Genomic DNA, 26,136 nt, shown 5'->3' with positions numbered 1-26,136 from the left:
TCAAGAAATATTAATGAGAAAAATCATTCGCGGATCTTCGCTGGTTCGCGGGTTTCTGAGGAAGTCGATTGGCAGATTTAAACAGCCCACGGAACTCGATCGGCAGGTTTTTCAAAAAAAATATATCTAAAATTGTAAATACTGTATTTAAATACTGTGTCTAAAATAAATACTGTGTGGGAAGGGTTTATAAACACTTAAAACAATGAAAACCTACCAAACAATTACAATATAAATACTTAAATAAGTACTATCAGTCGATAAATTCCACATCGCGGATTTCACCTATCGCAGCCAGGTCTGGAACGTAACACCAGCGATAGGTGAGGGACTACTGTATGTTTGGTTTTTATAATAATGGGTTTTTAATTGTTTTTAGTATTGGATTATTATTATATGCTGTTTTATTATTGCTGTTAGCCGCCCTGAGTCTCCGGAGAGGGACGGCATACAAATCCAATCAATCAATCAATTAATCAATAATAAATAAATAAATAAATAAATAAATAATGCTCTATCAGGAAAAAAAACCTCATTAATTTGGATTGGTCCGATCAAAAATTGTTGATGAGTGGGAGCGGGAAGGAATGAAATTTGAAAAGAAAAAAAATACAGTTAAGTTGATCAGCCTGGGTTTCTTTGAATAAATTATGAAATCTAAGTTGCAGATCCTTAGTTTAAAAATTAAATCGAGGCTATTACCAGGGAATGTTACATTTTTAACAGAGTAGCACTTTACCCACAAAAGGAAAACCGAAAAAATAAAAAATCTGAGAGTTTGACATAAAAGGCTAAGCAATAAAATATGGTTTTGAAATCATAAATCACTGGCCTTCACAACATACTTGAAGCCAAATTCAAACAAATGATATTCTGGCTTAATAAACAAGATCAGGGACTCTTAAGAATGTCAAACACATTGTTATGTATACATACTTTTTTGTGTGTGTTGCCACATTGCCTAACTTGGAGATTTGCTAATTCTTGATTTTGTAAGTTCAACAAAAGCTCTACATTCAGCCTAATACCAGTGTCTCATAGGAAGACAATGAAGTGGGAGAGGATTGTGTTTACAAAGGAGGCAAACAATGACAAACTGTTTTAGGTACGAGGAAAGATTACTTATATAACATGATATAGTGAAAAGTAGAGAATGGGTACAACTCCAAATCTCAACTAGCAAATGCTCTGTCCTACACATTGGGAAGAAGAATCTGAACTCCAAATATGAACTGAATAATCAAATTATCACAGATAATCCCCACTCGGTTAAAGACCTCGGTATACTAATAACAAAAGATTTAAGTGTCAAAGCCCACTGCAACAACATAGCCAAGAAGGCTTCAAGAGTTGTAAACCTAATCCTACGTAGCTTCTGCTCTGGCAATCTCACACTACTTACCAGAGCTTACAAAACTTTTGCCAGACCCATCCTCGAATACAGCTCATCTGTTTGGAACCCATATCGCATCTCAGAGATTAACACCCTTGAAAATGTCCAAAGATACTTCACCAGAAGAGCCCTTCACTCCTCCACTTGAAATAGAATACTCTACAAGACTAGACTTTCAATCCTGGGCCTAGAAAGCCTAGAACTAAGACACCTTAAACAAGATCTAAGTATTGCCCACAAGATCATATGCTGCAATGTCCTGCCTGTCGGCAACTACTTCAGCTTCAACCACAACAACACAAGAGCACACAACAGATTTAAACTTAATATTAACCACTCCAAACTTGACTGTAAAAAATATGACTTCAGTAACCGAAATGTCGAAACGTGGAACTCATTACCGGACTCCGTATTGTCATCCCCAAACCCCCAACACTTTACCCTTAGATTATCTACGGTTGACCTATCCAGATTCCTAAGAGGTCAGTAAGGGGAGAGTACAAGTGCACTAGAGTGCCTTCCGTCCCCTGTCCTATTGCTCTCTCCTATAAGAAAAGGACTGAATTCGTGACGTGGAAGTTTTGAGTAAACTATTGAAAGAACAGGCATACTGCTGTGCCTATGGGCGCACATATTGTGCAACCAAAATCTGTTCACTGTTCTGAATCCAAGCACAGGTGGTCCTCAACTTACAACGGATCATTTAGTGACCGTTCAAAGTTACAACGGCACTTAGGTGACATATGGCTGGTTTTCACACCTTCCCCATGGTCACATGATCAAAATTCAGATGCTTGGCAAATGACTCATATTCATGATGGCTGCAATGTCCTAGGATCATGTGATTCCTCTTTTGCGCGCTTCTGACACAAAAAGTCAATGGAAAAGCCAGATTTGCTTAACCATTGTGTGGTTAACTTAACAACTACAGTGATTCACTTAACAAAGGTGACAAGAATGATCTTAAAACAGGGTTGAAACGAACTTTTTACAAATGTGACACTTATGCAGAAATGTTGGGTTCAATTGGGGTCATAAAGTTGAGGACTTCCTGTAACTGCTTACAGTACTACAGAGCAAAATACAGTGAGTGGTACCTCTACCTAAGAACGCCTCTACTTACGAACCTTTCTAGATAAGAGCCGGGTGTTCAAGATTTTTTTTGCCTCTTCTCAAGGCTCGGGTTTGTAAGTAGAAAATACTTACAAACCCGAGCCTCCGAAACTGTAACTGGAAAAGGCAGTGAGAAGCCTCTGTGGGGCCTCTCTGGAATCTCCTGGGAGGAAACAGGGCCAGAAAAGGCAGTGAGAAGACTCCGTGGGGTCTCTCTAGGAATCTCCTGGGAGGAAACAGGGCTGGAAAAGGCAGTGAGAAGCCTCTGTGGGGCCTCTCTAGGAATCTCCTGGGAGGAAACAGGGCCAGAAAAGGCAGTGAAAAGCCTCCGTGGGGTCTCTCAAGGAATCTCCTGGGAGGAAACAGAGCCAGAAAAGGCAGTGAGAAGCCTCCGTGGGCCTCTCTGGGAATCTCCTGGAAGAAACCACCCTCCCTGTGGTTTCCCCAATCGCACACATTATTTACTTTTAAATTGATTCCTATGGGAAAAATTGCTTCTTCTTACAAACTTTTCTATTTAAGAACCTGGTCACGGAATGAATTAAGTTCGGAAGTAGAGGTACCACTGTACAGGAAAATCTGAAGTAAGATGATCATTTGTGAAAGCACAAGACATCTCACCAGCCTCCTACAATCTCTCATTACACAGTCTGAAACATGGGAACTGTTTTGCTTTTCTTTTGTTTAGAGCCTGATGAATATATCTGTGATAGGTTTCGGAGTTCAAATGCCATTTTGCAGGATGAAAGGGTTCAAAGGCAGTATTATAATTCACTGGCTGATTTTGGACTAGATTTAATTTTGAAACCGTAAGAAGGTGAGATATACTGACCCAAGAGGACTCCGAGTTCACGTAGATGACACCCTCTGGTCGCAACAGGTGGTTCTCTTAAATCTTTCTTTTAACCCTCTCTTTGCCCAGGTCACTAAGCACCACTGCTTTCTATCAACTTAAAACAGGCTGATGTTTACAATGACGGTCAGTCCTGAATGTCATTCAAAAGTAAAATGTATTCTTATTTCCGATTCTGGAAACGTTGGCTGATCTGATGACCTGCATGCTCCTATATAAATAACTGAACTTGGTTAAAGAGCAAGAAGGATTGGACAACACATGTGATCCTATTAATCAGGTTGGTCTTAAATGCAGGGTTGTCCAACCTTGGCCACTTTAAAGACCTATGGACTTCAAATGGCTGGCTGGGGAATTCTGGAAGTTGAAGTCCACAAGTCTTAATGTGGCCAAAGTTGGGCAATCTTGGCTTCAAGGCACGTCCAAATACACTGTTACAAAATATATTTGCTCAAAAAAATGTGTCAAAAGTTGACAAAGCAAGGGCAGCTTGGTTATCTCTGATAAAGAACAAATAGCTCAGCTGACATACTAGCGCTGTCCGAATATGACCCTAATCCAGTCATTCTGAACAAAGTTTCGGGGAAAGTTTATGGTATCATCCAAAATGGGTCAGAGCACCAGAGCAGGAGCGAAATGATCCCAGTTCAATCATGTCTGATGGTCATCGGAGAATCGGTCTCAAAGGCAGCGCGAGGCTCCACCCACCCGCCTGGACACCGCCATTTGGGTTCTTTTACCCTCTGTGCATGCGCAAAGCGTTCTGTGCAGGCACCAAGGGTAAAAGAACCCAAATGGTCTGCATTGGTTGCCGATCAGTTTCCGGTCACATTTCAAAGTGTTGGTTATGACCTATAAAGCCCTTCATGGCATCGGACCAGAATATCTCTGGGACCGCCTTCTGCCACACGAATCTTTAAACAGTCTCCAAGTTAATTGCTTCACTTCATTCCATCCCAACATCAATAAATATTAGTGACATTCTTGATGCCAGAAATTTTGTAACTATTTAAACTCAATTCTTTAATTGCTGCCAAATACATCCTACAGCAATGTCACAAACTCTTTAATCTTTTGAATTTCTTTCTGATTTACCTCTAGCTGTGAATTCTTAATAGACATTTCTGTTACCGGCACAGGTCATTATCTCAAAGATACCATAATCCCCAAATTTAAATCAGCTTGCCAAAACCTTTACTTTTTCATATTGCTACTACAATTCCCGTGATTCCTAGCCCATGAAAGGAATGACAATTATAACCTATGCAGACATCTGAGTAAACCCACTTACAGATTTTTGGCTATCCCAAGTCATACCACTGAATTGAATTTTTTTTTTCAAAGCAGCACCATAGATAATAATCCCTCTCGAAATTCCTGCTTCTTATGTAACGTGTGCATCAAAATAACTTTCAAATAAGACACATGCCTGAAAATACTGCATGATTCCTTACCTTTTTATTAACACATCAACCATATGAAATGGAAATGTAACAGCCTTGCAATGCTTGAGAAGTTAACAATTACCACAACCGCTATGGCAAAAAGCTAAAAAACAAATTGGCACAACTCATTTAACCACCATCTTGTAGATGGGCTACAAGAATGGTGGAAGGTCTTAAGCATAAAACGTATCAGGAAAGAGTTAATGAACTCAATCTGTATAGTCTGGAGGACAGAAGGAAAAGGGGGGACATGATCGAAACATTTAAATATGTTAAAGGGTTAAATAAGGTCCAGGAGGGAAGTGTTTTTAATAGGAAAGTGAACACACGAACAAGGGGACACAATCTGAAGTTAGTTGGGGGAAAGATCAAAAGCAACATGAGAAAATATTATTTTACTGAAAGAGTAGTAGATCATTGGAACAAACTTCCAGCAGACGTGGTTGGTAAATCCACAGTCACTGAATTTAAACATGCCTGGGATAAACATAGATCCACCCTAAGATAAAATACAGAAAATAGTATAAGGGCAGACTAGATGGACCATGAGGTCTTTTTCTGCCGTCAGACTTCTATGTTTCTATCTTGCTTAGAAATAGAAATTCTGATACCAACAATGGTTGTAAGTCAAGGACTAGCTGTCTATCTCCACTGTCTAAGGGTAGTCAGCTATAACATGATTTATCTCAGCTGTGTAATCTTCTGATTCAAGATGGCATTTAAGGTCATGAAAACACCCTAAAAATTGATCCAGGTGGTTGAATCAAGGTCACTCAACCCCAGGAGGATTACAGTATTGCATCTGTCACTCTAGGTTCCATCTCTTGCAATAGTAAACAATGTAATTTGGAGAAATAAGGTACAAAACAAAAGAATAGCATAGGAGAAATATAAGGAGCTTCTAGCATAAGAAACAAATATGGAAAAGCAAGGACATCGGCCTGGAAACCATATGTAGGTTAGTCTGCTTTAATTGTGTTTCCCGTAGATACTTATGGTTGTGAAAGTTTGACTTTAAAAAAGCAGGAACAAAAAAAATCAACTCATTTGAGCTATGGTGCTGCAGGAGGCTCTTACATTTTTCTTGGACAGCAAAGGTGACTATGTTGGATAACCATCTGTCTGAATTAGTGTAGGGTTTCCTGTCTAAGCAGGGGGTTGGAATAGAAGACCTCTAAGGTCCCTTCCAACTCTGTTCTTGTTGTTGCTGTTGTTATTATTATTATTATTATTATTATTATTTATTAACAAGCAAGTACTGGAGTTTGTAACAACTGACATGTCATTGGAAAGCCAAATCACAAAACCGTCTCCCTTATTTTGGCCATGTCACGCAAGGTATTTCACTGGAGAAAGATAGCGGTAAAAGGAATGACGTCCAGCCAAAGAACCCAAAAACTATTCAAAGGCAATTGCTGTATTTTATAAAGTATTGGAAGTATCATCACAAGATTTCCCCCCCCCAAGTGTCATGAAATCCCATCTTACTTGCCACATTCCTGGAGATTTTAGCTATTTAAACTATAGGGGAGAAACAACAACTAAGAACAATATCAAAACAATTTAAAACCCAATTCATACAGTCATACAATCTCATTCTGGCCAGTGTCAATTAACCATGGGCCCCATGATTGATAGATAGATAGAGAGATAGATAGAGAGATAGAGATAGGATAGATAGATAGATAGATAGATAAGATAGATAAGACAGACAGACAATAAATCCCAAATCTTGCTGGAGGGGAAATCTTAGATATATAATAGGTAGGTAGGTAGGTAGGTAGATAGATGATAGATAGATAGATAGATAGATAGATAGATAGATAGATAGATAGATAGATAGAGATAGACTGACAGACAGACAGACAATAAATAAATAAATAAATCCCAAACCCGGCACAATTTAGCAATTTGAATAGAATAGAATAGAGTAGAATAGAATATAATTCTTTATTGGCCAAGTGTGATTGGACACACTAGAAATTTGTCTTTGGTGCACATGCTCTGTATATAAAAAGAAAAGATAGGTTTGTCAAGAATCAGGAGGCACAACACTTAATGATTATAGGAGTCAAACAAGCAATGAGAAATTGATGATCTCAATTTCAAGGATGGATCCCCCACCCGCAAAGACCCCCTGCTCGGGATCTACCTCCGTGGGGGCATCTAAAAAGGAGGGGGAACTGCTGGAGGTGAAGCCCGCCCAACTCTGCCTTGAATAGGCTGCCGTGGAGGGGAGAAGGCAGGAGGACCCTGGGCATCCCTAGGACAAGTTTCGCGGGCGTTATGCAAAAACATGCAAATGAAGGAGGGGGGGAGCGCTGCGGAACGTCGCCGTGCAGAAAAGCCCCTCCCCGTCAGACCTCCACGAAGGCGTCCGTCAAGTCACTGGCTCGGTCCATGACAGGCAGGTGCCGCCCCGCCACGATCTTGACCTTCAGCTTTCCCGGCATTTTCCTGGCGCTCCGCCTCTCGCCTCTTTCCCCGACGGCGGCCGCAGAGCAAACGGGCGACGGGCTTCTTCCATAGAAGCGGGCAGGAGGAAAGCACCCGGGTCAAGGCTTCCGGGGCGCATGCGCGCGCGCGCAGGGGGACGCCGACGGCCCGCCGGGTGGGGGGAGAAAGCTTCCTTCTCGCTTTCGACTCTTAAGACTGCGCGTGCGCACTCCAGACTAACGTCCTTTTTTTTTTCTTTTCCCCTGCTCACTCGACTCGCGGCCCGCTGAGTCCCTCCTGCGCGTGCGCAGTGGCCTCGCCTCGGGTTCCTTTGCTAGCACGCTGCGTCATTCCAGTAATTTGATTTAACATATACACAGTATATATATTTATATATATGTCTAATATATATACGGTTTTTTCACATTCAACTTCCGAACAAGTTTTGTTCAGTAGCTTGCGGCTCAGAATCGACCGAGTAAAGGCCCTCCCCTCCTTCAAACCGTTATCCAAACCAGAGAAGGGAACGGTGAGAGGAATTAAGAGAAAGGCCTGGTAATCGAGTACCGGGGTTGTCGATCGGGGAAACTTTGGGGTTGCCTAGGTTACCAGGCTGCGTGGAAGAACCTAGAGTGATCGTTGCCTCGGATTAACTTCGAGGCCGTTATTTCGTGGCACGTATTTATTTTATTTATTTGTCAAAACATACCAAATAGCAGATATTGGTATAAACACGAACGTAAGCAAAGTAGGTATAGGTAATTAGGACAATAGGGTAGCACGAGAGGGACGATAGGCGCAATGGGGCGCTTATTTATTTATTTATTTATTTTGTCCAATACACAATGAGGGTTTTAGTGGGAATATATCTATATACACATACGGTAGTAAAATACATGATGAAGGTTATAGAGGAGATACTCGTAGTAAAATATATCTAAGAAATAATAGAAAAGAAGGTATAGGAATAGAACATATCAATGAAAGAGTAGAAGAAGAGATATAGGAATAGAAGAAAGGTATAGGAGATATAGGAGAGCAATAGGACAGGGGACGGAAGGCACTCTAGTGCACTTGTATTCGATTTTTATGCGGCCCTTCTCCTTAGACTCAGGGCGGCTTACAACATGTTAGCAATAGCACTTTTTAAGAGAGCCAGTGTATTGCCCCCACAATCTGGGTCTTCATTTTACCCACCTTGGAAAGATGGAAGGCTGAGTCAATCTTGAGCAGGTGATGAGATTTGAATCGCTGACCTAGAGAGCTACAGTGGCCTGCAGTACAGCACTCTACGTGCTGCACCACCCCGGCTCTATGCGGCTTATACATGCATTTTAATTTAATTTATTTTAATTTAATTTTAGTTACAAACCTAATCTTACATAGCTTTTTCTCCAGAAACACTGAACTGCTAACCAGAGCTTACAAAACATTTGTCAGACCAATACTCGAATACAGCTCACCTGTATGGAACCCACATTATTGTTGTTGTTATTGTTGTTGTTATTATTATTATTACTATTATTACTATTACTATTATTATTATTTATTAGATTTATATGCCGTCCTTCTCCAAAGACTCGGGGCGGCTTTGCCTAACAGGCATTGACACAATTGAAAGAGTCCAGAAATACTTCACAAGAAGAGTCCTTCACTCCTCAAAACAAACTACCTTATTCCTCCAGACTTCAAATACTACATATAGAAAATTTACAACTATGTCGCCACCGAACTGATTTAACTGTTGTTCATAATTTAATTCATGATTTAACTGTTGATCATACATCATAATGTACTCCCTGATAGTGGTTTCTTCACCTTTAACAACAACACAAGAGCACGTATATACAAACTAAATGTAAATCGCTCCAAATTTGACTGCATAAAATACAATTTTAGCAATAGAGTGGTCAACGCCTGGAATTCATTACCTGACTCTTGTTGCTCCCCCCAACCCCAAAATCTTCAATCTTACATTATCTACAATTTACCTCACCCTTTTCTAAGAGGTCTGTAAGGGGCGTGCATAAGCGCACCTTTGTGCCTACCATCCCTGTCCCACTGTCTTATTATCCTTTCTATCACTACGTTCTACTTATGTTAATATTTACTATAATACTAGTTTGACAAATAAATAAATTTATTAAATTTATAAGCCACCCATTCCTTGAGGCTTATAAATTTTATTTCCCCTGTTAGGAAACGCCTGAAATATTGTGAGGTTTTCTGCTTCCCACTGCAAATTTGTGTCCAACGACACAAAAGGGTTGGTTTTCTTTTCATTCATCTTTTTCTTTTCCATTTCAATGGAAAAGCGTGCTTCTGGGCAGCCGGGCTACAAAATCTAAAAAACCCCAACAGATTTAGAAGATTAAAGATTGGGATTAAAAGGCTTAAAATTAATTTTTAATTAAATATATTTTAAAAATGTATGAAATTGAGTAAAAGGCCTTTGTTTTTTAAATTTTTATTAATTAAAATTATTATTATTATAATTGAAAGATTAAACAGGCAGAATAGAATAAAATAGAATTCTTTATTGGCCAAGTGGGATTGGACACACAAGGAATTTGTCTTTGGTCTTCGGAGAGGGGCGGCATACAAATCGAATAAATAATAATAATAATAATAATAATAATATGCTCTCAGTGTACAAAAAAGAAAAATACATTTGTCAAAAACCATGAGGTACAACACTTAATGATTGTCATAGGGTACAAACAAGCAAGCAGAAAAATATTAGTATTAATCGTAAAGATAAAAGTGAAAATTTACAGTGATAGAGTCATAAATGGGAGGAGATGGGTGATCGGGACGATGAGTGTGTTAATATAAGGCAGCTGGCAGTTGGAACAGAGTTCTTTTCAGGTGGGGAGGGGGAGTAGAATGTCCCAGCCCACGGGCTGGCCATGCCCATACCCAGTTGAGCAAAGGGTGTGTTAATATAAGGCAACTGGCAGTTGGAAGAGTTATTTTCGGGGGGGGGGGGGAGGAGTAAAACGTCTTAACTCCTTAGCTTCAGAGCATGTTAATTAATATAATACTGTATAAGAAATACGATCTGATGGTCATTTTGTAAAACCCTTTCTTAGCGAGCATCTAGAAGCCAAGAGGAACATACGTGCCAGTTAGTAAGCTTTACAATTCTGGAGATATCGTGATGAGTGAGTGGTATTTGGCTTTTATATATATAGATTATCTGTAATATTTTCATCCAAATCCTACTTACGTGTATTGAAACATAGGTTGTGCTAAATTCAGTGGGATTTAATTCCAAGTAAGATTATGCAGGATTTCAGTTTTGGATTAGTAGCCCCCAAATTCTCAAGCAAATATAATGCTTTCATTCACACCCACGCATTTAAAAAATCAGAAACCTCTGCAGTAGAGGGACAGGAAAGAGTGGCCTATTTTAGAATTCTGTTAGGTCTTTTCCTACTTTGCTAAAAGAGTTAGTTAACAGACAGCACTAAAATGGGCACCTAACATCAAAAATGACATCAAAAAAGCACAACAAAGAATGTTCTTTCAGGAAGCTCATACTGCCCAAGGAGCTGCTGATACAATTCTACAGAGGAATCATTGAGTCTGTCATCTGCACCTCTATAACTATCTGGTTCAGTTCTGCAACCCAACAAGATCGACACTGACTTCAGAGGATAGTCTGAACTGCAGAAAAAAACAATTGCTACCAACCTGCCTTCCATTGAGGTCCTGTATACAATCACGAGTCAAAAAGAAGGCAGTGAAAATATTTACAGATACCTCACATCCTAGACACAAACTGTTTCACCCTCTACCCTCAAACAGTGCTATAGAGCACTATACACCAGAACAACTAGACACAAGAAAAATTTTTCCAGAACACCATCACTCTGCTAACCAAATAATTCCCTGAGCATTGTCAAACTATTTACTAAGCCTGCACTACTATTAATCTTTCTCATCATTCCCAGCGCCCATCACCTCCCATTAATAATTGTATGATTGTAACTTTGTTGCTTGTATCCTTATGATTTATGTTGACTGGTTCCTAATATGATTGGATTGCTTATTTGTACCCAGATTATCATGAAGTGTTGTACCTTATGATTCTTGACAAATGTATATTTTCTTTTATATACACAGAGCATATGCACCAAGACAAATTTCTTGTGTGTCCAATCACACTTGGCCAATGAAAATTCTATTCTATTCTATTCATTTTTTAAAACATAAAACAATTGCCACTCTTATGTGATAACACCTAGTGCTGCCTATTGCCAAATTAGTCAAATTGTTTGGGATTAATAACGTTGGTATTCAATTCAACAGGGCACTCAAAGCCTTGGCTTTGGCCTCTAAAATTATCTAACTTATTCTATTTAATATAGACTGTGGGTGGCTTATAAAATCCATAAAAAGTACATGTGGGATAAGAGCAGGCAGCGATGGCTGGAGGCTGGTGGTGGTGGTGTCAGAACCTAGATTTGTTAGACCCCCCCAAATACGGTCTTAAATTCAACCAACTTGAATTCTTAGGGCCAATTTAGTATCGAACTTAAGTTGGCCAGATTCTGGCACAAAAAGCCCATTTCAATAATTAAATATAGTATGGAACATAATAATCAAAGAGAACAAAAGCAGAAAAGATTATGTTAGTGCAGAGATCAAATATCGTAACTGACTTGAGAGATTATAAAACTGCCTGAACAATTGTCACTGTTTTGGGGAAAAGAATTAAATGTGGGTGCTATGCAGTATGAGTTCCTCTTTCTTTCTTTCTTTCCTTTCTCTTTCCTTCCTTCCTTCCTTCCTTTTTTCTTTTTTAAAGTTTTATTTATTGTTTTTTATACATTTAAAACAGAAAACATCTATTTACAGATCATTGCCCGTTTTTAGTATACAATTACATTTTGTCTTTACTTCTATAATGAAAACAAAATAACAGGAAAATGAGAAACTTACTTTGATCCAAAAAGAAATATATTAAGATAGCAAAAGTTGTGAGTGTATACATATATTTACAATAAGCCAATTGAAGAGAAAATTATCAGATATTTTGGTAAACCTTTAGTCTGAAATTAACTGTCATTCTGTCCGATATCGTTTTTGAATCCACTTGTGCCATTTCTCCCATATTTTAGCGGTTTCATTATCTTTTGTTCCCTTAATGTCCCTTGTCGTCTCGTCCATTTCTGCACATCTGTATCCTTTTTCTATAATTTGACCTTCTGAAAGTATGTTTTTATTTTTCCAGATCTGGGCATGAACTATTCTAGTTGCGGTGATTATGTGTGTGATTAAATATAATGTATGTCTTGGGTATTTTTTGTTCCAAATTCCAAGTAGGAAGCCTTCAGGGGTAAATTCTATTTCTGTTTCTGTGATTTCTGTCAACCACATCTGTACAGTCTTCCACATCAGTTTTACTTTAGAACAGTGTTTCCCAACCGTGGCAACTTGAAGATAACTGGACTTCAACTCCCAGAATTCCCCAGCCAGCATTTGCTGGCTGGGGAATTCTGGGAGTTGAAGTCCAGATATCTCCAAGTTGCCAAGGTTGGGAAACACTGCTTTAGAACACGTCCACCACATGTGATAATAAGATCCGATCTCTTTATTACATTTCCAACATGTTGGTATGGATCTTGGGGACATTTTTGCAATTCTTGATGGAGAGAGATGCCATCTATAAAATAATTTATTAAAAAAAATTCCTTATAGGCTGCAGATAGTGTAATTTTAGTTATTATATTTCATGTTTTCTTCCTTTTTTCTTTCTTTCTTTTTTCTGTCTCTCTCTCTCTCTCCTTCCCCTGTCCTCTCTCTATCTCTCTCTCCTTCCCCTGTCCTCTCTCTCCTCCCCCCCCCCCCCCAAGTAAATGTGCTAATTCTAATATTACGTATGTTGAATAAACAGACTTGTACTGTCAGGACATAGTTTCACATTGCTAGCCAGCCGAACATTCCTATGATAATCTTAGTTTACGGTAACATCCATATTACTCAAAGGGTTATTTTGGAGATATGGTAAACAGGGGCAAGCAGGCGGTATAAGAGGCAAAGGAGATAAAAGGTTTTCCTCCTTTTAGGCTCAGAAGAGCAAACAGAAATTAAAAGAACAAGTATAGAGAAAAACACCAAATTGCCCCCCCCCCCCCGGGTTCCGTGGATGGAAACAAAAGACTATCTATCTTTTCTTGTGATTCAGCACAGTGCAAAGAAAGCATTAGATGTGCGCTGCTGTTGTAACACATGACAAACTCAAGACAGAGTTGCACAAACTGCTAAAATTAAGTAATAAAACTTAAAGCACTATCCTAGATACTTTGAAGCAGTGTTTCCCAACCTTGGCCACTTGGCTGGGGAATTCTGGGAACTGAAGTCCAGATATCTTCAAGTGGCCAAGGTTGGGAAACACTGCTCTGAAGGACTCTCTATCCCCACTTTTGTGCACAAATGGAATCTACCCCACCCCCAAATACATCTTAAAAGAGTTCTTTATTTCAGTAGCATAATTTAGGGCACAAAAAGAGTTATTTTATTGCTGCAGATAACTAGTAGATTACCCGGTGGATTCCAACATGCTTTCCTTGGTTTTTTGGGGGATTGAAGTTCCTGCCCCAAGTAGGCGAAATCCCTCTCAAAGCAGTTTTTATTACTTATTGTTGTTGCTAATTTAACTGATAATGCAGTTTGGTGTTTTCAAAGTACTATAGGAAGATAAGGCAGGCTTTGCCTGCAGGGCCCATGCAACAAAAATGTGAAAAGAACTGCGGGAGAAGAAAGAAGCAATGGAGAGGCAGCTCCTTTTCTGGCTGATAGAGCCAGCTATGCTCCCACTTCTTTCTTGGGGGTGGGCGAAAAACCTTTCCTTGGGCCTCTCTCTGGCCCCAGGCCAGCGCATACCTCCTTCCCAAGTATGGTCCCAAGGGCGCGAGAAAACTGAAGGGTTCTTTGGCTGGAAGGGATAAAAGCAAGAATTCTTTAAGCAGCTTTTCCTCAGCTCCCCCCCCTCTCCCCCCCCCCTTTTGTTTGAATTTTCTAGCTCAGGCCGCCTTCGTGAGCCACCTAAATTCCATTCTTGACGTCCGTCCTTCAACATGGTAGACGTCTCGTCTTACTTCTTATTTATTTATTTATTTTGTCCAATACACAATGAGGGTTTTAGCGGGTATATATTTTTTCTTTTATTTATTTATTTATTTTGTCCAATACATAATACACATTGAAGAGAAAGATATGTAATAATATAAGTAAAGAAAAGACTAGAAGATAAGATATAAAAGTATAGATGAACACATTTGAAAGGAAGAAAAGATAAATGAGATAAGGAGAGACAATTGGACAGGGGACGGAAGGCACACTGGTGCACTTATTTTTTATTTTTTATTTTTTTTTTATTCTTTGTTCAATATACAATACATTTGAAGGAGAATAGACATTAAGTACAGTAATATATATAATGATAGAAAGTAAGAAAGAAGAGAGGTTGGAGGAAAGGAGAGAAAATGTATGAGATATGAGATAAGGAAAGAAGATTGGACAGGGGACGATAGGCACATCAGTGCACTTATGTACGCCCCTTACTGGCCTCTTAGGAACTTGGAGAGGTCAATCGTGGAGAGTCTTAGGGAGAAATGTTTGGGGTTGGGGGCTGACACCACTGAGTCTGGCAATGAGTTCCACGCTTCGACAACTCGATTGTTAAAGTCATATTTTTACAGTCAAGTTTGGAGCGGTTGCGTGCTCTTGTGTTGTTGCTGTTGAAGCTGAAGTAGTCATTGACCGGAAGGACGTTGCAGCATATGATCTTGTGGGCAATACTTAAATCGTGTTTTAGGCGGCGTAGTTCTAAGCTTTCAAGATCCAGGATAGTTAGTCTATTTTCGTAAGGTATTCTGTTACGAGTGGAGGAGTGAAGGGCTCTTCTGGTGAAGTACCTTTGAACGTTTTCGAGAGTGTTGATGTCTGAGATGTGGTGTGGGTTCCGACATATACTATTCGAGATTTACTATGTGTATATAGATATACTGTATACACATAGTAAAATACATGATGAAGGTTATAGAGGAGATACTCATAGTAAAATATATTTAAGAAATATTTATTTATTTATTTTATTTCATTAGATTTGTATGCCGCCCCTCTCCGTAGACTCGAGGTGGCTCACAGCAATAATAAACAATATATAACAAATCTAATAATTTAAAAGAAACACTAAAAACCCCATTATTAAAAGCAAACATACATACAAGCATACCATACATAACTGTATAGGCCCGGGGGAGATGTTTCAGTTCCCCCATGCCTGACGGCAAAGGTGGGTTTTAAGGAGTTTACGAAAGGCGAGGAGGGTGGGGGCAGTTCTAATCTCTGGGGGGAGCTGGTTCCAGAGGGTCGGGGCCGCCCCAGAGAAGGCTCTTCCCCTGGGTCCCGCCAAACGGCATTGTAGTAAATAGTAGTAAAGAAGGTATAGTAATAGAACATATCAATGAAAGAATAGAAGAAGAGATATAGGAATAGAAGAAAGGTAAAGGAGATATAGGAGAGCAATAGGACAGGGGACAAAAACAAACATTTGCAGCTGGTCTTTGGGTTTCTAGCACATGAGCATGGACACGCATTCTGGTTTGGGCACGCGGTGCCGAAAAGGTTCGCCATCACTGTTATAGAAGTTAACTAAGTACAGATAGCCCTCATTTTACAACCACAGTTGAGCTCAAAATTTTTGTCGCTAAGTGAGACAGTTGTTAAGTGAGTTTTGGCCTATGTTACGATCTTTCTTGCCACACCGTTGTTAAGTGGATCACCGCAATTGTTAAATTCGTAGCATGGTTGTTAAGTAAATCTGGCTTCCCCCGTTGACTTCCCTTGTCAGGTGATCATGGGACACGGCAGTCATCATAAAATAGGAGTCACTTGGTGATGATGGTTTGTTCTCTAAACTTGTTTAGTATCTGAACGTTTCGTCACCAATCTAGATGACGTCATTTGGCTGGAGTCTCCTTTCACTTCTGCTTTTATAAAACCAATGTTTATGACGTTACTTAATTTGGTGACAAAGCATTCAAGACAAACAAGAAGCTCAGAAGACAAACCACCACTGAGTCTCCGGAGAGGGGCGGCATTCAAATCCAATAAATAAATAAATGAATGGATGGATGGATGGATGGATGGATGGATGAATGAATGAATAAATAAATAAATAATAAACATTTCCCACCATTTCTAATACGAGTCCCTCGCCAAGCATCTGAACTTCCATCACATGAGTCTGGGGGCACTGCAATGCTTCGTAAGTGTGAAAAACGCCCATAAGTCCCTTTTTCTCAGTGTCACTCCGAACGGTCACTAAACAAGCTTTTGTAAGTTGCAAAAGGTGCAAAAAAGGGCAACCAGAATGATCAAGGAGATGGAGCACTTCCCTTATGAAACCAGGTGGCAACGCCTTGGTCTCTTCAGTCTTGAAAGGCGGCATTTAAGGGGTGACTTGATCGAAGTGTATAAAATCATGCACGGGATAGAAAAGGTGGATAGAGAAAAATTATTTTCTCTATCACAAAATACTAGGACGAGGGGGGCACTCCCTAAAGCTCATAGGTAAGAAAGTGAGGACAAATAAAGGGAAATTAGATTTATTGGATTTATATGCCGCCCCTCTCCGCAAACTCGGTAAATATTTCTTTACCCAGAGGGTCATTGGTTTATGGAATTCACTTCCAGAAGAGGTCACGAAAGCTGTCAGCCTGGATAGCTTCAAGGCAGGATTCGACAGATTCATGGATGCCAAGTGTATCCATGGTGGTTATTGCAACGGATGTCCATGTGCCGCCTCTATGTTAGTTGAGGCAGGCAGGATTCCCTTGGGTCCCATTTGTTGGGGGTTCAAGGGAAAAGGAAGGTTTTGCCTTCTCTTTCTGCTCAAGATCCACATGGACAATTGGTGGGCCACTGTGGGCCACAGAATGCTGGACTTGATGGGCTTTGGCCCGACTCAGCATGGCTCTTCTTATGTTCTAAGTTGAGGACTAGATGTATTTCCTAGTTTTAAAAAAAATCTCTTGGAGCCATTTCCTGCAGCAAGGCAAGATCAGACAGGACTATAAAATGTGAGCCAAGCAGAGCAATCTTGCAAACATGTGCTGACAGGTGCTCGATCAACATCCAGTTTTTTTGCTGCTCCGAGCAGATTCAGCAAATCCAAGATGCCTTGGAAGCTCCCGATGTCCCAGGGTTTGACGGGGTCATTAAGTACCACAAGATTGAATGACCCAATAATATCCCGGTGAACCGTCTAAAATGTTGTGACCCCGTTTACAAGCTGTAAAACGCATAGATAAAAATACCCACGAATGAGTGCCGAGCCATCTGCCTTGACGAGCAGCTATTTGTATATGCAAAACCCTGAAGAAGTCACAAGGGTTCACCTCTGCCATCCTTAGCTCGTCTTTCCTGCATGTCGAAAGCCCTGGGAAAAAAAACACCCTTGCCTATTTACGATGCATGATTTTTACGTTGCAAATCTGCCGAGTAGCTTAGAAGCTAAAGAGATCGTCACAATCCTGTTGCTCATACTGTTTCGGCTCCAAATTGCGACAGATAACCTTCCTCCTCGTTATTTTCTAGCTAGCAGTTTCTGCTACTGGTTCTCCAAGAACCTGTTGATGGCTGGCCTTCTCTGTAGCAGCCCCTTGCCTTGTGGAATTCTCTTCTGTGCAAACCTCCCACTTTATTGCTTTTCTGCAAGTGACTTAAAACTGTCTTATTTGGCCTTTGGTATTGTATTTTGCCCTGCATACTTTGGTATTGGGATGAGTTATAAGGGGAAGGTTAGTAGGTAGAGAGGAAGGAAGGAAGGAAGGAAGGAAGGAAGGAAGGAAGGAAGGAAGGAAAGGGAAGAAGAGAGAAAAGAAGAGAGGAAAGACGGAAAAAAGGGGAGAGAAAGAAAGGAGGGAAGAAAGGAAAGAAGGAAGGAAGAAAGGAAAGAGAGAGAGTGAGAAAGGAAGGGATAAAAGGAAAAAGAAAGGAAAGGAGAGTCAGAGGAAAAGGAAAGAGGGAAAGAAAAGAACGGGAAGAAAAGAAGGAAGGGAAGGAAAGGACAGGAAACACAGAAACATAGAAGACTGACGGCAGAAAAAGACCTCATGATCCATCTAGTCTGCCCTTATACTATTTCCTGTATATTATCTTAGGAAAGGAAAGGAAGGGCCAAAAATAAGCTATATTATTATTATAATATATTATTTTTATATATTATTATTATATGCTGTTTTATTATTGCTGTTAGCCGCCCCGAGTCTCCAGAGAGGGGCGACATACAAATCCAATTAATAATAATAATAATAATAATAATAATAATAATAATAATAATAATAATTAAAGATTTGAGGAATAATAATCAGGGAGGCTTTTACAGTACTACCATGAGATTTGATTTCTACAACACTTTCCTCAAGAAGATTGTTCATAGTGAAAAATATGACCTTGACAGAAATTTGCAATATTCCCCATGGTGGCTGAGGAATTCTGGAAGTTCATGTCCAGAGCTGTCAAGACTGACCCAGACAAAGAAACATGCCGTGAGAACAAGATAATATTCAGAAGAGGCTTATGCAAATGCTTCCCTGATTCCCTGGGATATTAGAAAGAAAGGAATTAGCAAGATTTTGCTATTGTAGCCTCTCTTAATAAAATGAACTTCTAATGTTTCTATGGAATTAATTTTCTTACAGGGTCTACCTAGCAGGGATAATGAAAATTCAATTTAGTCCCAAATTCAATTAATATTTTATTTATTTTATTTATCTATTTATTATTTATTTATTTATTTATTTATTCATTTGTCCAATACACAATACATATGGAAGAGAATAGACATGAAGTAATATATATAAAGATAGTATGTAAAAATAGAGAAGATATATGAAAGGAAGAAAATATATATGATATATGAGATAAAGGAAAGGCAATTGGACGGGGGACGAAAGGCACACCAGTGCACTTATGTATGCCCCTTACTGTCCTCTTAGGAACCTGGAGAGGTCAATCGTGGATAGTCTAAGGGAGAAATGTTGGGGGTTAGGGGTTGACACTATTGAGTCCGGTAATGAGTTCCACGCTTCGACAACTCGATTGTTAAAGTCCTATTTTTTACAGTCAAGTTTGGAGCGGTTAATATTAAGTTTGAATCTGTTGCGTGCTCTTGTGTTGTTGTGGTTGAAGCTGAAGTAGTCATTGACCGGCATATGATCTTGTGGGCAATACTTAAATCATGTTTTAGGCACCGTAGTTCTAAGCTTTCTAGACCCAGGATTGTTAGTCTATTTTCGTAGGATATTCTGTTTCGAGTGGAGGAGTGAAGGTCTCTTCTGGTGAAATATCTTTGGACGTTTTCAAGGGTGTTGATGTCCGAGATGTATATTATAGAAGGAAAAGGCTTTTTCTCTTCACTCACATTCTTCTGATTCCTTCCATCTTATTTCTACGCAAATTTGCAAAAAATAAATTCCTTCTACAGTCGCAAAAGCCAGCTGGGTAACGTTGGACCAGTCACTTTTTCTCAGCCCAACCCACCTCTCCAGGGTTATTGTGGGGAAAATAGGTACAAGCATTCACCTCCTCATATATTCAACATAAGTTCATTGCCTAGAGTTGACCAGTCCAACAACAACAGCAAACGAACACCTAAATATGGGGGGGAAATATTTCTAAGAATAACCCCACACTGCATAACTGACATTGACACAATTGAGAGAGTCCAGAAATACTTCACGAGAAGAGTCCTTCACTCCTCCTCTCGTAACAAACTACCTTACTCCTCCAGACTTCAAATGCTACGGTTAGGCAATTTACAACTACGTCACCTCCGAACTGATTAACTGTTATTCGTAAGATCATACACCATAACTTCCTTCCTGTTAGTGACTACTTCACCTTCACCAACAATACAAGAGCACTTAACAGATACAAACTAAATGTAAATCGCTCCAAGCTTGACTGCAGAAGATATGACTTCAGCAACAGAGTGATCAATGCCTGGAACTCACTACCCAACTCTGTTGTTTCTTCCCCTAACCCCAAGATCTTCAACCTTAAATTATCTACTGTTGACCTCTCCCCTTTTCTAAGAGGTCTGTAAGGGGCGTGCATAAGTGCACCATTGTGCCTACCTTCCCTGTCCTTCTGTCCTATTTTTTTTTATCAGTTCTTTATACCAGTGTTTCCCAACCTTGGAAACTTGAAGATATTTGGACTTCAACTCCCAGAATTACCCAGCCAGCATTCGCTGGTTGGGGAATTCTGGGAGTTGAAGTCCGAACATCTTCAAGTTGCCAAGGTTGGGAAACACTGCTTTATACTTTATACTTTGCTATGTTAATACAAACTATAATTCTGACAAATATAATACATACATACATACATACATACATACATACATACATACATACATACATACCGTGTTTTCCCAAAAATAAGATACTGTGTTATATTAATTTTTGCTCCAAAAGTTGTGCTACGTCTTATTTTCGGGGGGTGCCTTATATTTCTCAAATAAGACAATTTCACAGGCAGAAAAGCTGACACCCCCAAAGAAAGTGTACCATACAGTACACTGATTACGGTACGGTACCTATCAGTATGGCACCCACACACACAAACGACGGCACTTATATGGTACAACAGTATACTCCCGCTATTGCAGCTTCCGGCCACCAGAGGAACTACAGTCTACGCACTGTAGTGGAGACTGTAATGGCGGTGAGACAGCAGCAGACTGTGTCTGCTGTACTGTACGGTACAAAGCGATGGAAGGGGCCAGCAGGGGACGCCACATTATTACGGTACCGCTATGAACAGCTTTGAATGGTACCATATGTTTTTCCACCGTACCGTATGTAAACTTGGCTACGCCTTATTTTTTGGGGGTGCCTTATATTAGCAAATTCTGCAAAACCTCTGACATGCCTTACTTTCGGGGTACGTCTTATTTTCGGGGAAACAGGGTACATACATACATACATACAGTACATACATACACAAGTGCTTAAATTTGACAGGCTTAGAAACCTGTTTGAAAGACCAACATTAAAATGTATTGAACCCATGCTTAAGTTTTGAATATTAGCTTATATTCTCTATAATGTTGGAAGAACTCAGACCTCTGTTCTTTTCCTAGACTTCCATCCTCCTTCTTCAATCCCTCCCCCCTGGGCCCCTAACCGATCCACCTTGAACCCCCAACTACAGAGGTCATGGCTAATCACAGAGAATCAAGCAGAAACAAGTTGGAACAGCACGGATAAATAATCGGCTAAGGGACCTGGAGAATGTGATTTGTTGTGGGTTCATACAGATGTCAGAAAAGCAAGAAATTAAAGCAGAGGTGAAATCCAGGTAGGCTCTGATAGGTTCTGGAGAACCAGTAGAGGAAATTTGAGTAGTTCAGATAACTTGCAAATATCAATTCTGTCTGGCCTTAGAGTGGGGAGGGAATAGAGGTTTTGCAATATCCTTCCCGAGGAGTGGGCAGGGAGTGGGGATTTTGCAGTATCCTTCCCCAGGAGTGGGCAGGGAATGGGGATTTTGCAATATCCTCCCCCCAGGAGTGGGCAGGGAGTGGGGACTTTGCAGTATCCTTCCCCAGGAGTGGGCAGGGAGTGGGGATTTTGCAGTATCCTTCCCCAGGAGTGGGCAGGGAGTGGGGATTTTGCAATATCCTCCCCCCAGGAGTGGGCAGGGAATGGGGACTTTGCAGTATCCTTCCCCCAGGAGTTCTATTCTATTCTATTCTATTCCATATTTTTTATTTTATTCTATTCTATTCTAGCTAAAAAATAGTTGGGAGGAACTTCATCAAATCATTGGATGGAGACCTCTGATATAAATTATTAAGCACTAGATTACTAAATTATTAAGCAATAGATTACTAAAGCTTTGTGTGAATGCCATTATTTAAGAACAGTCGATGATTGCAAATCCACTTAATCATAGCCCATCTTTCTTTTTCAACAAGGATAACTTGATTAATAATATGAGTATACATTACAAGTGGGTCGAAGTAGGTGATTGGGAAGGCCATTGCAGAGAGGTTGATGATTGCCACTGGAGGTGGGACAGGGGTGGCCTTGGAAGAGCCAATGGAAAACTACTCACATGGTCTTATCCTTTGGTGATAGAATTGGCTAATCTCTGTTTGGTTAATCCCTATCATTTAGAAACCTCCCCATTCCTGGATTAAAATGAAAGCTGACTCTTTGAAAACAGCTATAGAATAGTTATCTCCTTGTGTACATATAAAAGACAGCATGCACTTTATAAAGTTCCAAAACAACTTTGAACAATTCAAAATCCTGGGAGTTGAAGTCCATACATTTTAAGAGTTGCCAAGATTGAGAAACACCAGTCCAATTCTCTTTTCAAAGAACTATATGAAAACTTGGTTCTTCCAAGAATTCTGAGCACATTTTTCACATAATTTTAAACTATGTAGGAGGACCAGCAAAAATATGAAGTCATTACGGCTATGAAAATTATAGATTCATTACTTTGGCTTACCTGCTGCTCTATTTCCAAAGACTCTGAGCAAATTAGAAATAGCATATATTATAGCAGAGGTCTTCAAACTTGGCAGCTTTAAGACTTGTGGACTTCAACTCTCAGCAAAGCTGGCCGGTCCATAAGTCTTAAAGTTGTGAAATTTGAAAACTCCTGTATTATAAAAAACCCCAGAAATATAAACTACAAAATTCTGATGCTTACCATTTGGGCAGAGGAATTATGGGAGTTGAAGACCATGTATCTCAGAGTAGCTAAACTCAAGTAACACTAGAATAGAATAGAATAATTTTATTGGCCAAGTGTAATTGGACACACAAGGAATTTGTCTTACTAATAAAGAATTACATACCATAGCCAGCTTTCTTCAAAGGATTTGATGTAGATCAATCTATTTATTCAAATCAGAAGCCAGCGCTAATTAAGATGTACATCAAGCACAGAAGGAAGGTGTGATATGATTGACACTTTAAATTTGATAGACAGGTGTTTCATATATGATTTTTGGTGTAATTTTGATAGTACATTAACACCCTTGAAAATGTCCAAAGATACTTCACCAGAAGAGTCCTTCACTCCTCCACTCGAAACAGAATACCCTACGAGACTAGACTTTCAATCCTGGGCCTAGAAAGTTTAGAACTAAGACGCCTTAAACATGATCTAAGTATTGCCCACAAGATCATATGCTGCAACGTCCTGCCTGCCGGTGACTACTTCAGCTTCAACCACAATAACGCAAGAGCACACAACAGATTTAAACTTAATATTAACCGCTCCAAACTTGACTGTAAAAAAATATGACTTCAGTAACCGAGATGTCGAAGTGTGGAACTCATTACCGGACTCCATAGTGTCATCCCCAAACCCCAACACTTTACCCTTAGATTAGCCATGGTTGACCTATCCAGATTCCTAGGAGGTCAGTAAGGGGTGAGTACAAGTGCACTAAAGTGCCTTCCATCCGCTGTCCTATTGCTCTCCTATATCTTCTATACCTTTCTTCTATTCCTATATCTCTTCTTCTATTCTTTCATTGATATGCTTTATTCCTATATCTTCTCTTCTATTCTTTCATAGATATATTTTACTATGAGTACTGTATATCCCCTATAACCTTCATTATGTATTTTACTATGTGTATACCCACTAAAACCCTCATTGTGTATTCGATAAAACCAAATAAATAAATAAATAAATAAATAAGTTTATTGCGTGGCTATTTTTGAGAAGTGTTTTGCTTGGCAGTGTTTCAGATGGTTATCTTCCCACAGCCTTTAAGAATGTGGGCAAATAAATACGTATTTTAAAATGTATATTTAAAATAAATACATACTTTAGTAAAAGTTATTTCCAAAGTTTAGAATTTACTTTTCCCCACTGGCCATAATAAATAAATAAAATTCAGATCCTCATATAACAGTATTTTCTATTCTGGAGCTGAACTCAAAAATATCATTGGGGTTAAGGGAATGATTAATGAAAGTTGATCATTATCTGGTGGAAAAAATGTGCATTTACATAGAAAAAATTAACCCTAAAGGAAAAATTCAAACAAACTAGCATCGACTCCTAGTTTTTACCGGTTTGAAGAGTAATTTACAGTCAACTGACACTTGCTTCTAGAATCTATGCATAATTATATAATTGTTAGCGGTGCCTTTCATTTTTTACTTTAACATAATTATTTATTTTTGAAATGTCTTCCAATATAGAATTCTTTTCTTTGTCACTCTTGTTACTACCTTTGTCACAATTATTCTGGTTTCGATTAGCCTTGCTTCTATGTTATTTAAGGATTTGGCTTGTTTTTTAAGTTGATGAACTGTTTTTAGTGAGTCAACTTATATCAAATTATTACCTTATTATATCCAAACCAGTGATGGGCTCCTAGGGGTATGGTCAGGTATGCAGAACCAGTAGAAAAATTTTGGTCAGGTATGCAGAACTGGTAGAAAAAAATTGATTTTTTTTCTTCTTTTTTTTCTGGACTCTGGGTATGTTTTTCTTATCACAATAAATGAGGTTGAAATGTGTATAATTTTAGAAGACGTATGTGTGTGTTTGTATACACATACCGTTTATATAGAAGATAATGTATATTTTTGTGTGCCTATGCGCAATATGTATGTACACATCTGGCATATATACATAGAATTAAATAGTATATTTTGGATGTTCAGTAATAGTAAATAGATAGAAAAATTGTATCTCTTTGAGGTGAGAAACCAGGCACCCTAACCCAAACCCTTGACGTTACGTCAAGTTGGCCACCTTTAAGCCAGTCACATGACCTTTAAGCCACCCCGTCACATGTCGTCAAACCACTCCCACCTGATCACATGACCAGCAAGCCACACCCACAAAATAAGCCATGCCCACAGTGTGGTAGTAAACATTTTTGCAGCCCTTCACTGGTCCAAACTATTATGTTCAAACCTAGGCATAGGATTAATCTACCTACTCCCACCACTCCCACCATTCACACAACGCTTATAGAGTCTGTACTGTAACTTTGTTGGTCACCTAGTATTTTGGAATGCCATTACAAACCATATGTGATGTGATGGCTCACGGGCTAAGACAAAAAGCTTGTCGACCAGAAGGTCAACAGTTCTGTGGTTCGAATCCCCAGCACCACATAACAGTCAGCCCCCGTTATTTGTCCCAGCTTCTGCCAACCGAGCAGTTCGAAAGCGCATTAAAAAAATGCAAGAAGAAAAATAGAGACCACTATAGCGGGAAGGTAACAGGTTCTATGCGCCTTCGATGTTGTCATGCAACATGGAACTTTTTTCAGCGCCTCAAGAGAGGGCAGGACTATACAGTGGTACCTCTACCTAAGAACGCCTCTACTTAAGAACTTTTCTAGATAAGAACCGGGTGTTCAAGATTTTCTTGCCTCTTCTTTCTACTTAAGAACCTGAGCCTGGAGCGGCACGAAGGACCGGCCAGTTTCCTGCCATTCCCCCTTTAATCCTGGCCATCTCGGGCTTTTCTGGGCTGCCAGAAGAGCCTTTCGGTGGCGCTTAAGGAGGCTTTGGCAGTCCAGAGCGAACGGAGCATTTCCCTTTCTCTGGGCGCTCGGAGAGGAAATACTGTAAACCTCTACCAGCCCAGCGCCCAGAGAAATGTCCCCTTCGCTCTGGGCAGTCCTTCCTTCCTTCCTTCCTTCCTTCCTTCCTTCCTTCAGCCCAACTGAACCTGTTTTATGATGTCCTGCACTCTCTCTCTCCCATCCTCCTTTGTTAATCAAATTTATTCTAGTCTTTTTGTAAAATAGCATCTGACTCCATGGGTAGGGATTGAATTTTGTAATCAGGGAATAATAGATATGGTAAATACTGGAAATCATT

General features: G+C 39.6%; 1 protein-coding gene across 9 annotated transcripts in view; it reads right to left on the bottom strand.

Moving 5' to 3' along the window:
* C2CD5 (C2 calcium dependent domain containing 5) overlaps positions 1–7,356 on the bottom strand; it is a 99,989-nt gene extending 92,633 nt beyond the window's left edge. For 7 of the 9 annotated variants that reach the window (XM_070754353.1, XM_070754357.1, XM_070754361.1 and 4 more), the window contains exon 1: positions 7,168–7,336. In XM_070754353.1, coding sequence (XP_070610454.1) covers positions 7,168–7,257 — 90 coding nt within the window. In that variant the 5' untranslated portion in view covers positions 7,258–7,336. Of the gene's footprint in view, positions 1–7,167 lie in introns of all 9 variants that reach the window. The other 2 variants (XM_070754359.1, XM_070754356.1) reach the window with 2 other exon arrangements.
* Positions 7,357–26,136: the final 18,780 nt, after the last annotated feature.

Source organism: Erythrolamprus reginae, chromosome 6 (genome assembly GCF_031021105.1).
Source record: "Erythrolamprus reginae isolate rEryReg1 chromosome 6, rEryReg1.hap1, whole genome shotgun sequence".
Classification (NCBI taxonomy): domain Eukaryota; kingdom Metazoa; phylum Chordata; class Lepidosauria; order Squamata; family Dipsadidae; genus Erythrolamprus; species Erythrolamprus reginae.
Note: the sequence above shows the minus strand (reverse complement) of the source record. Positions and strands in the feature narration are given on the sequence as shown.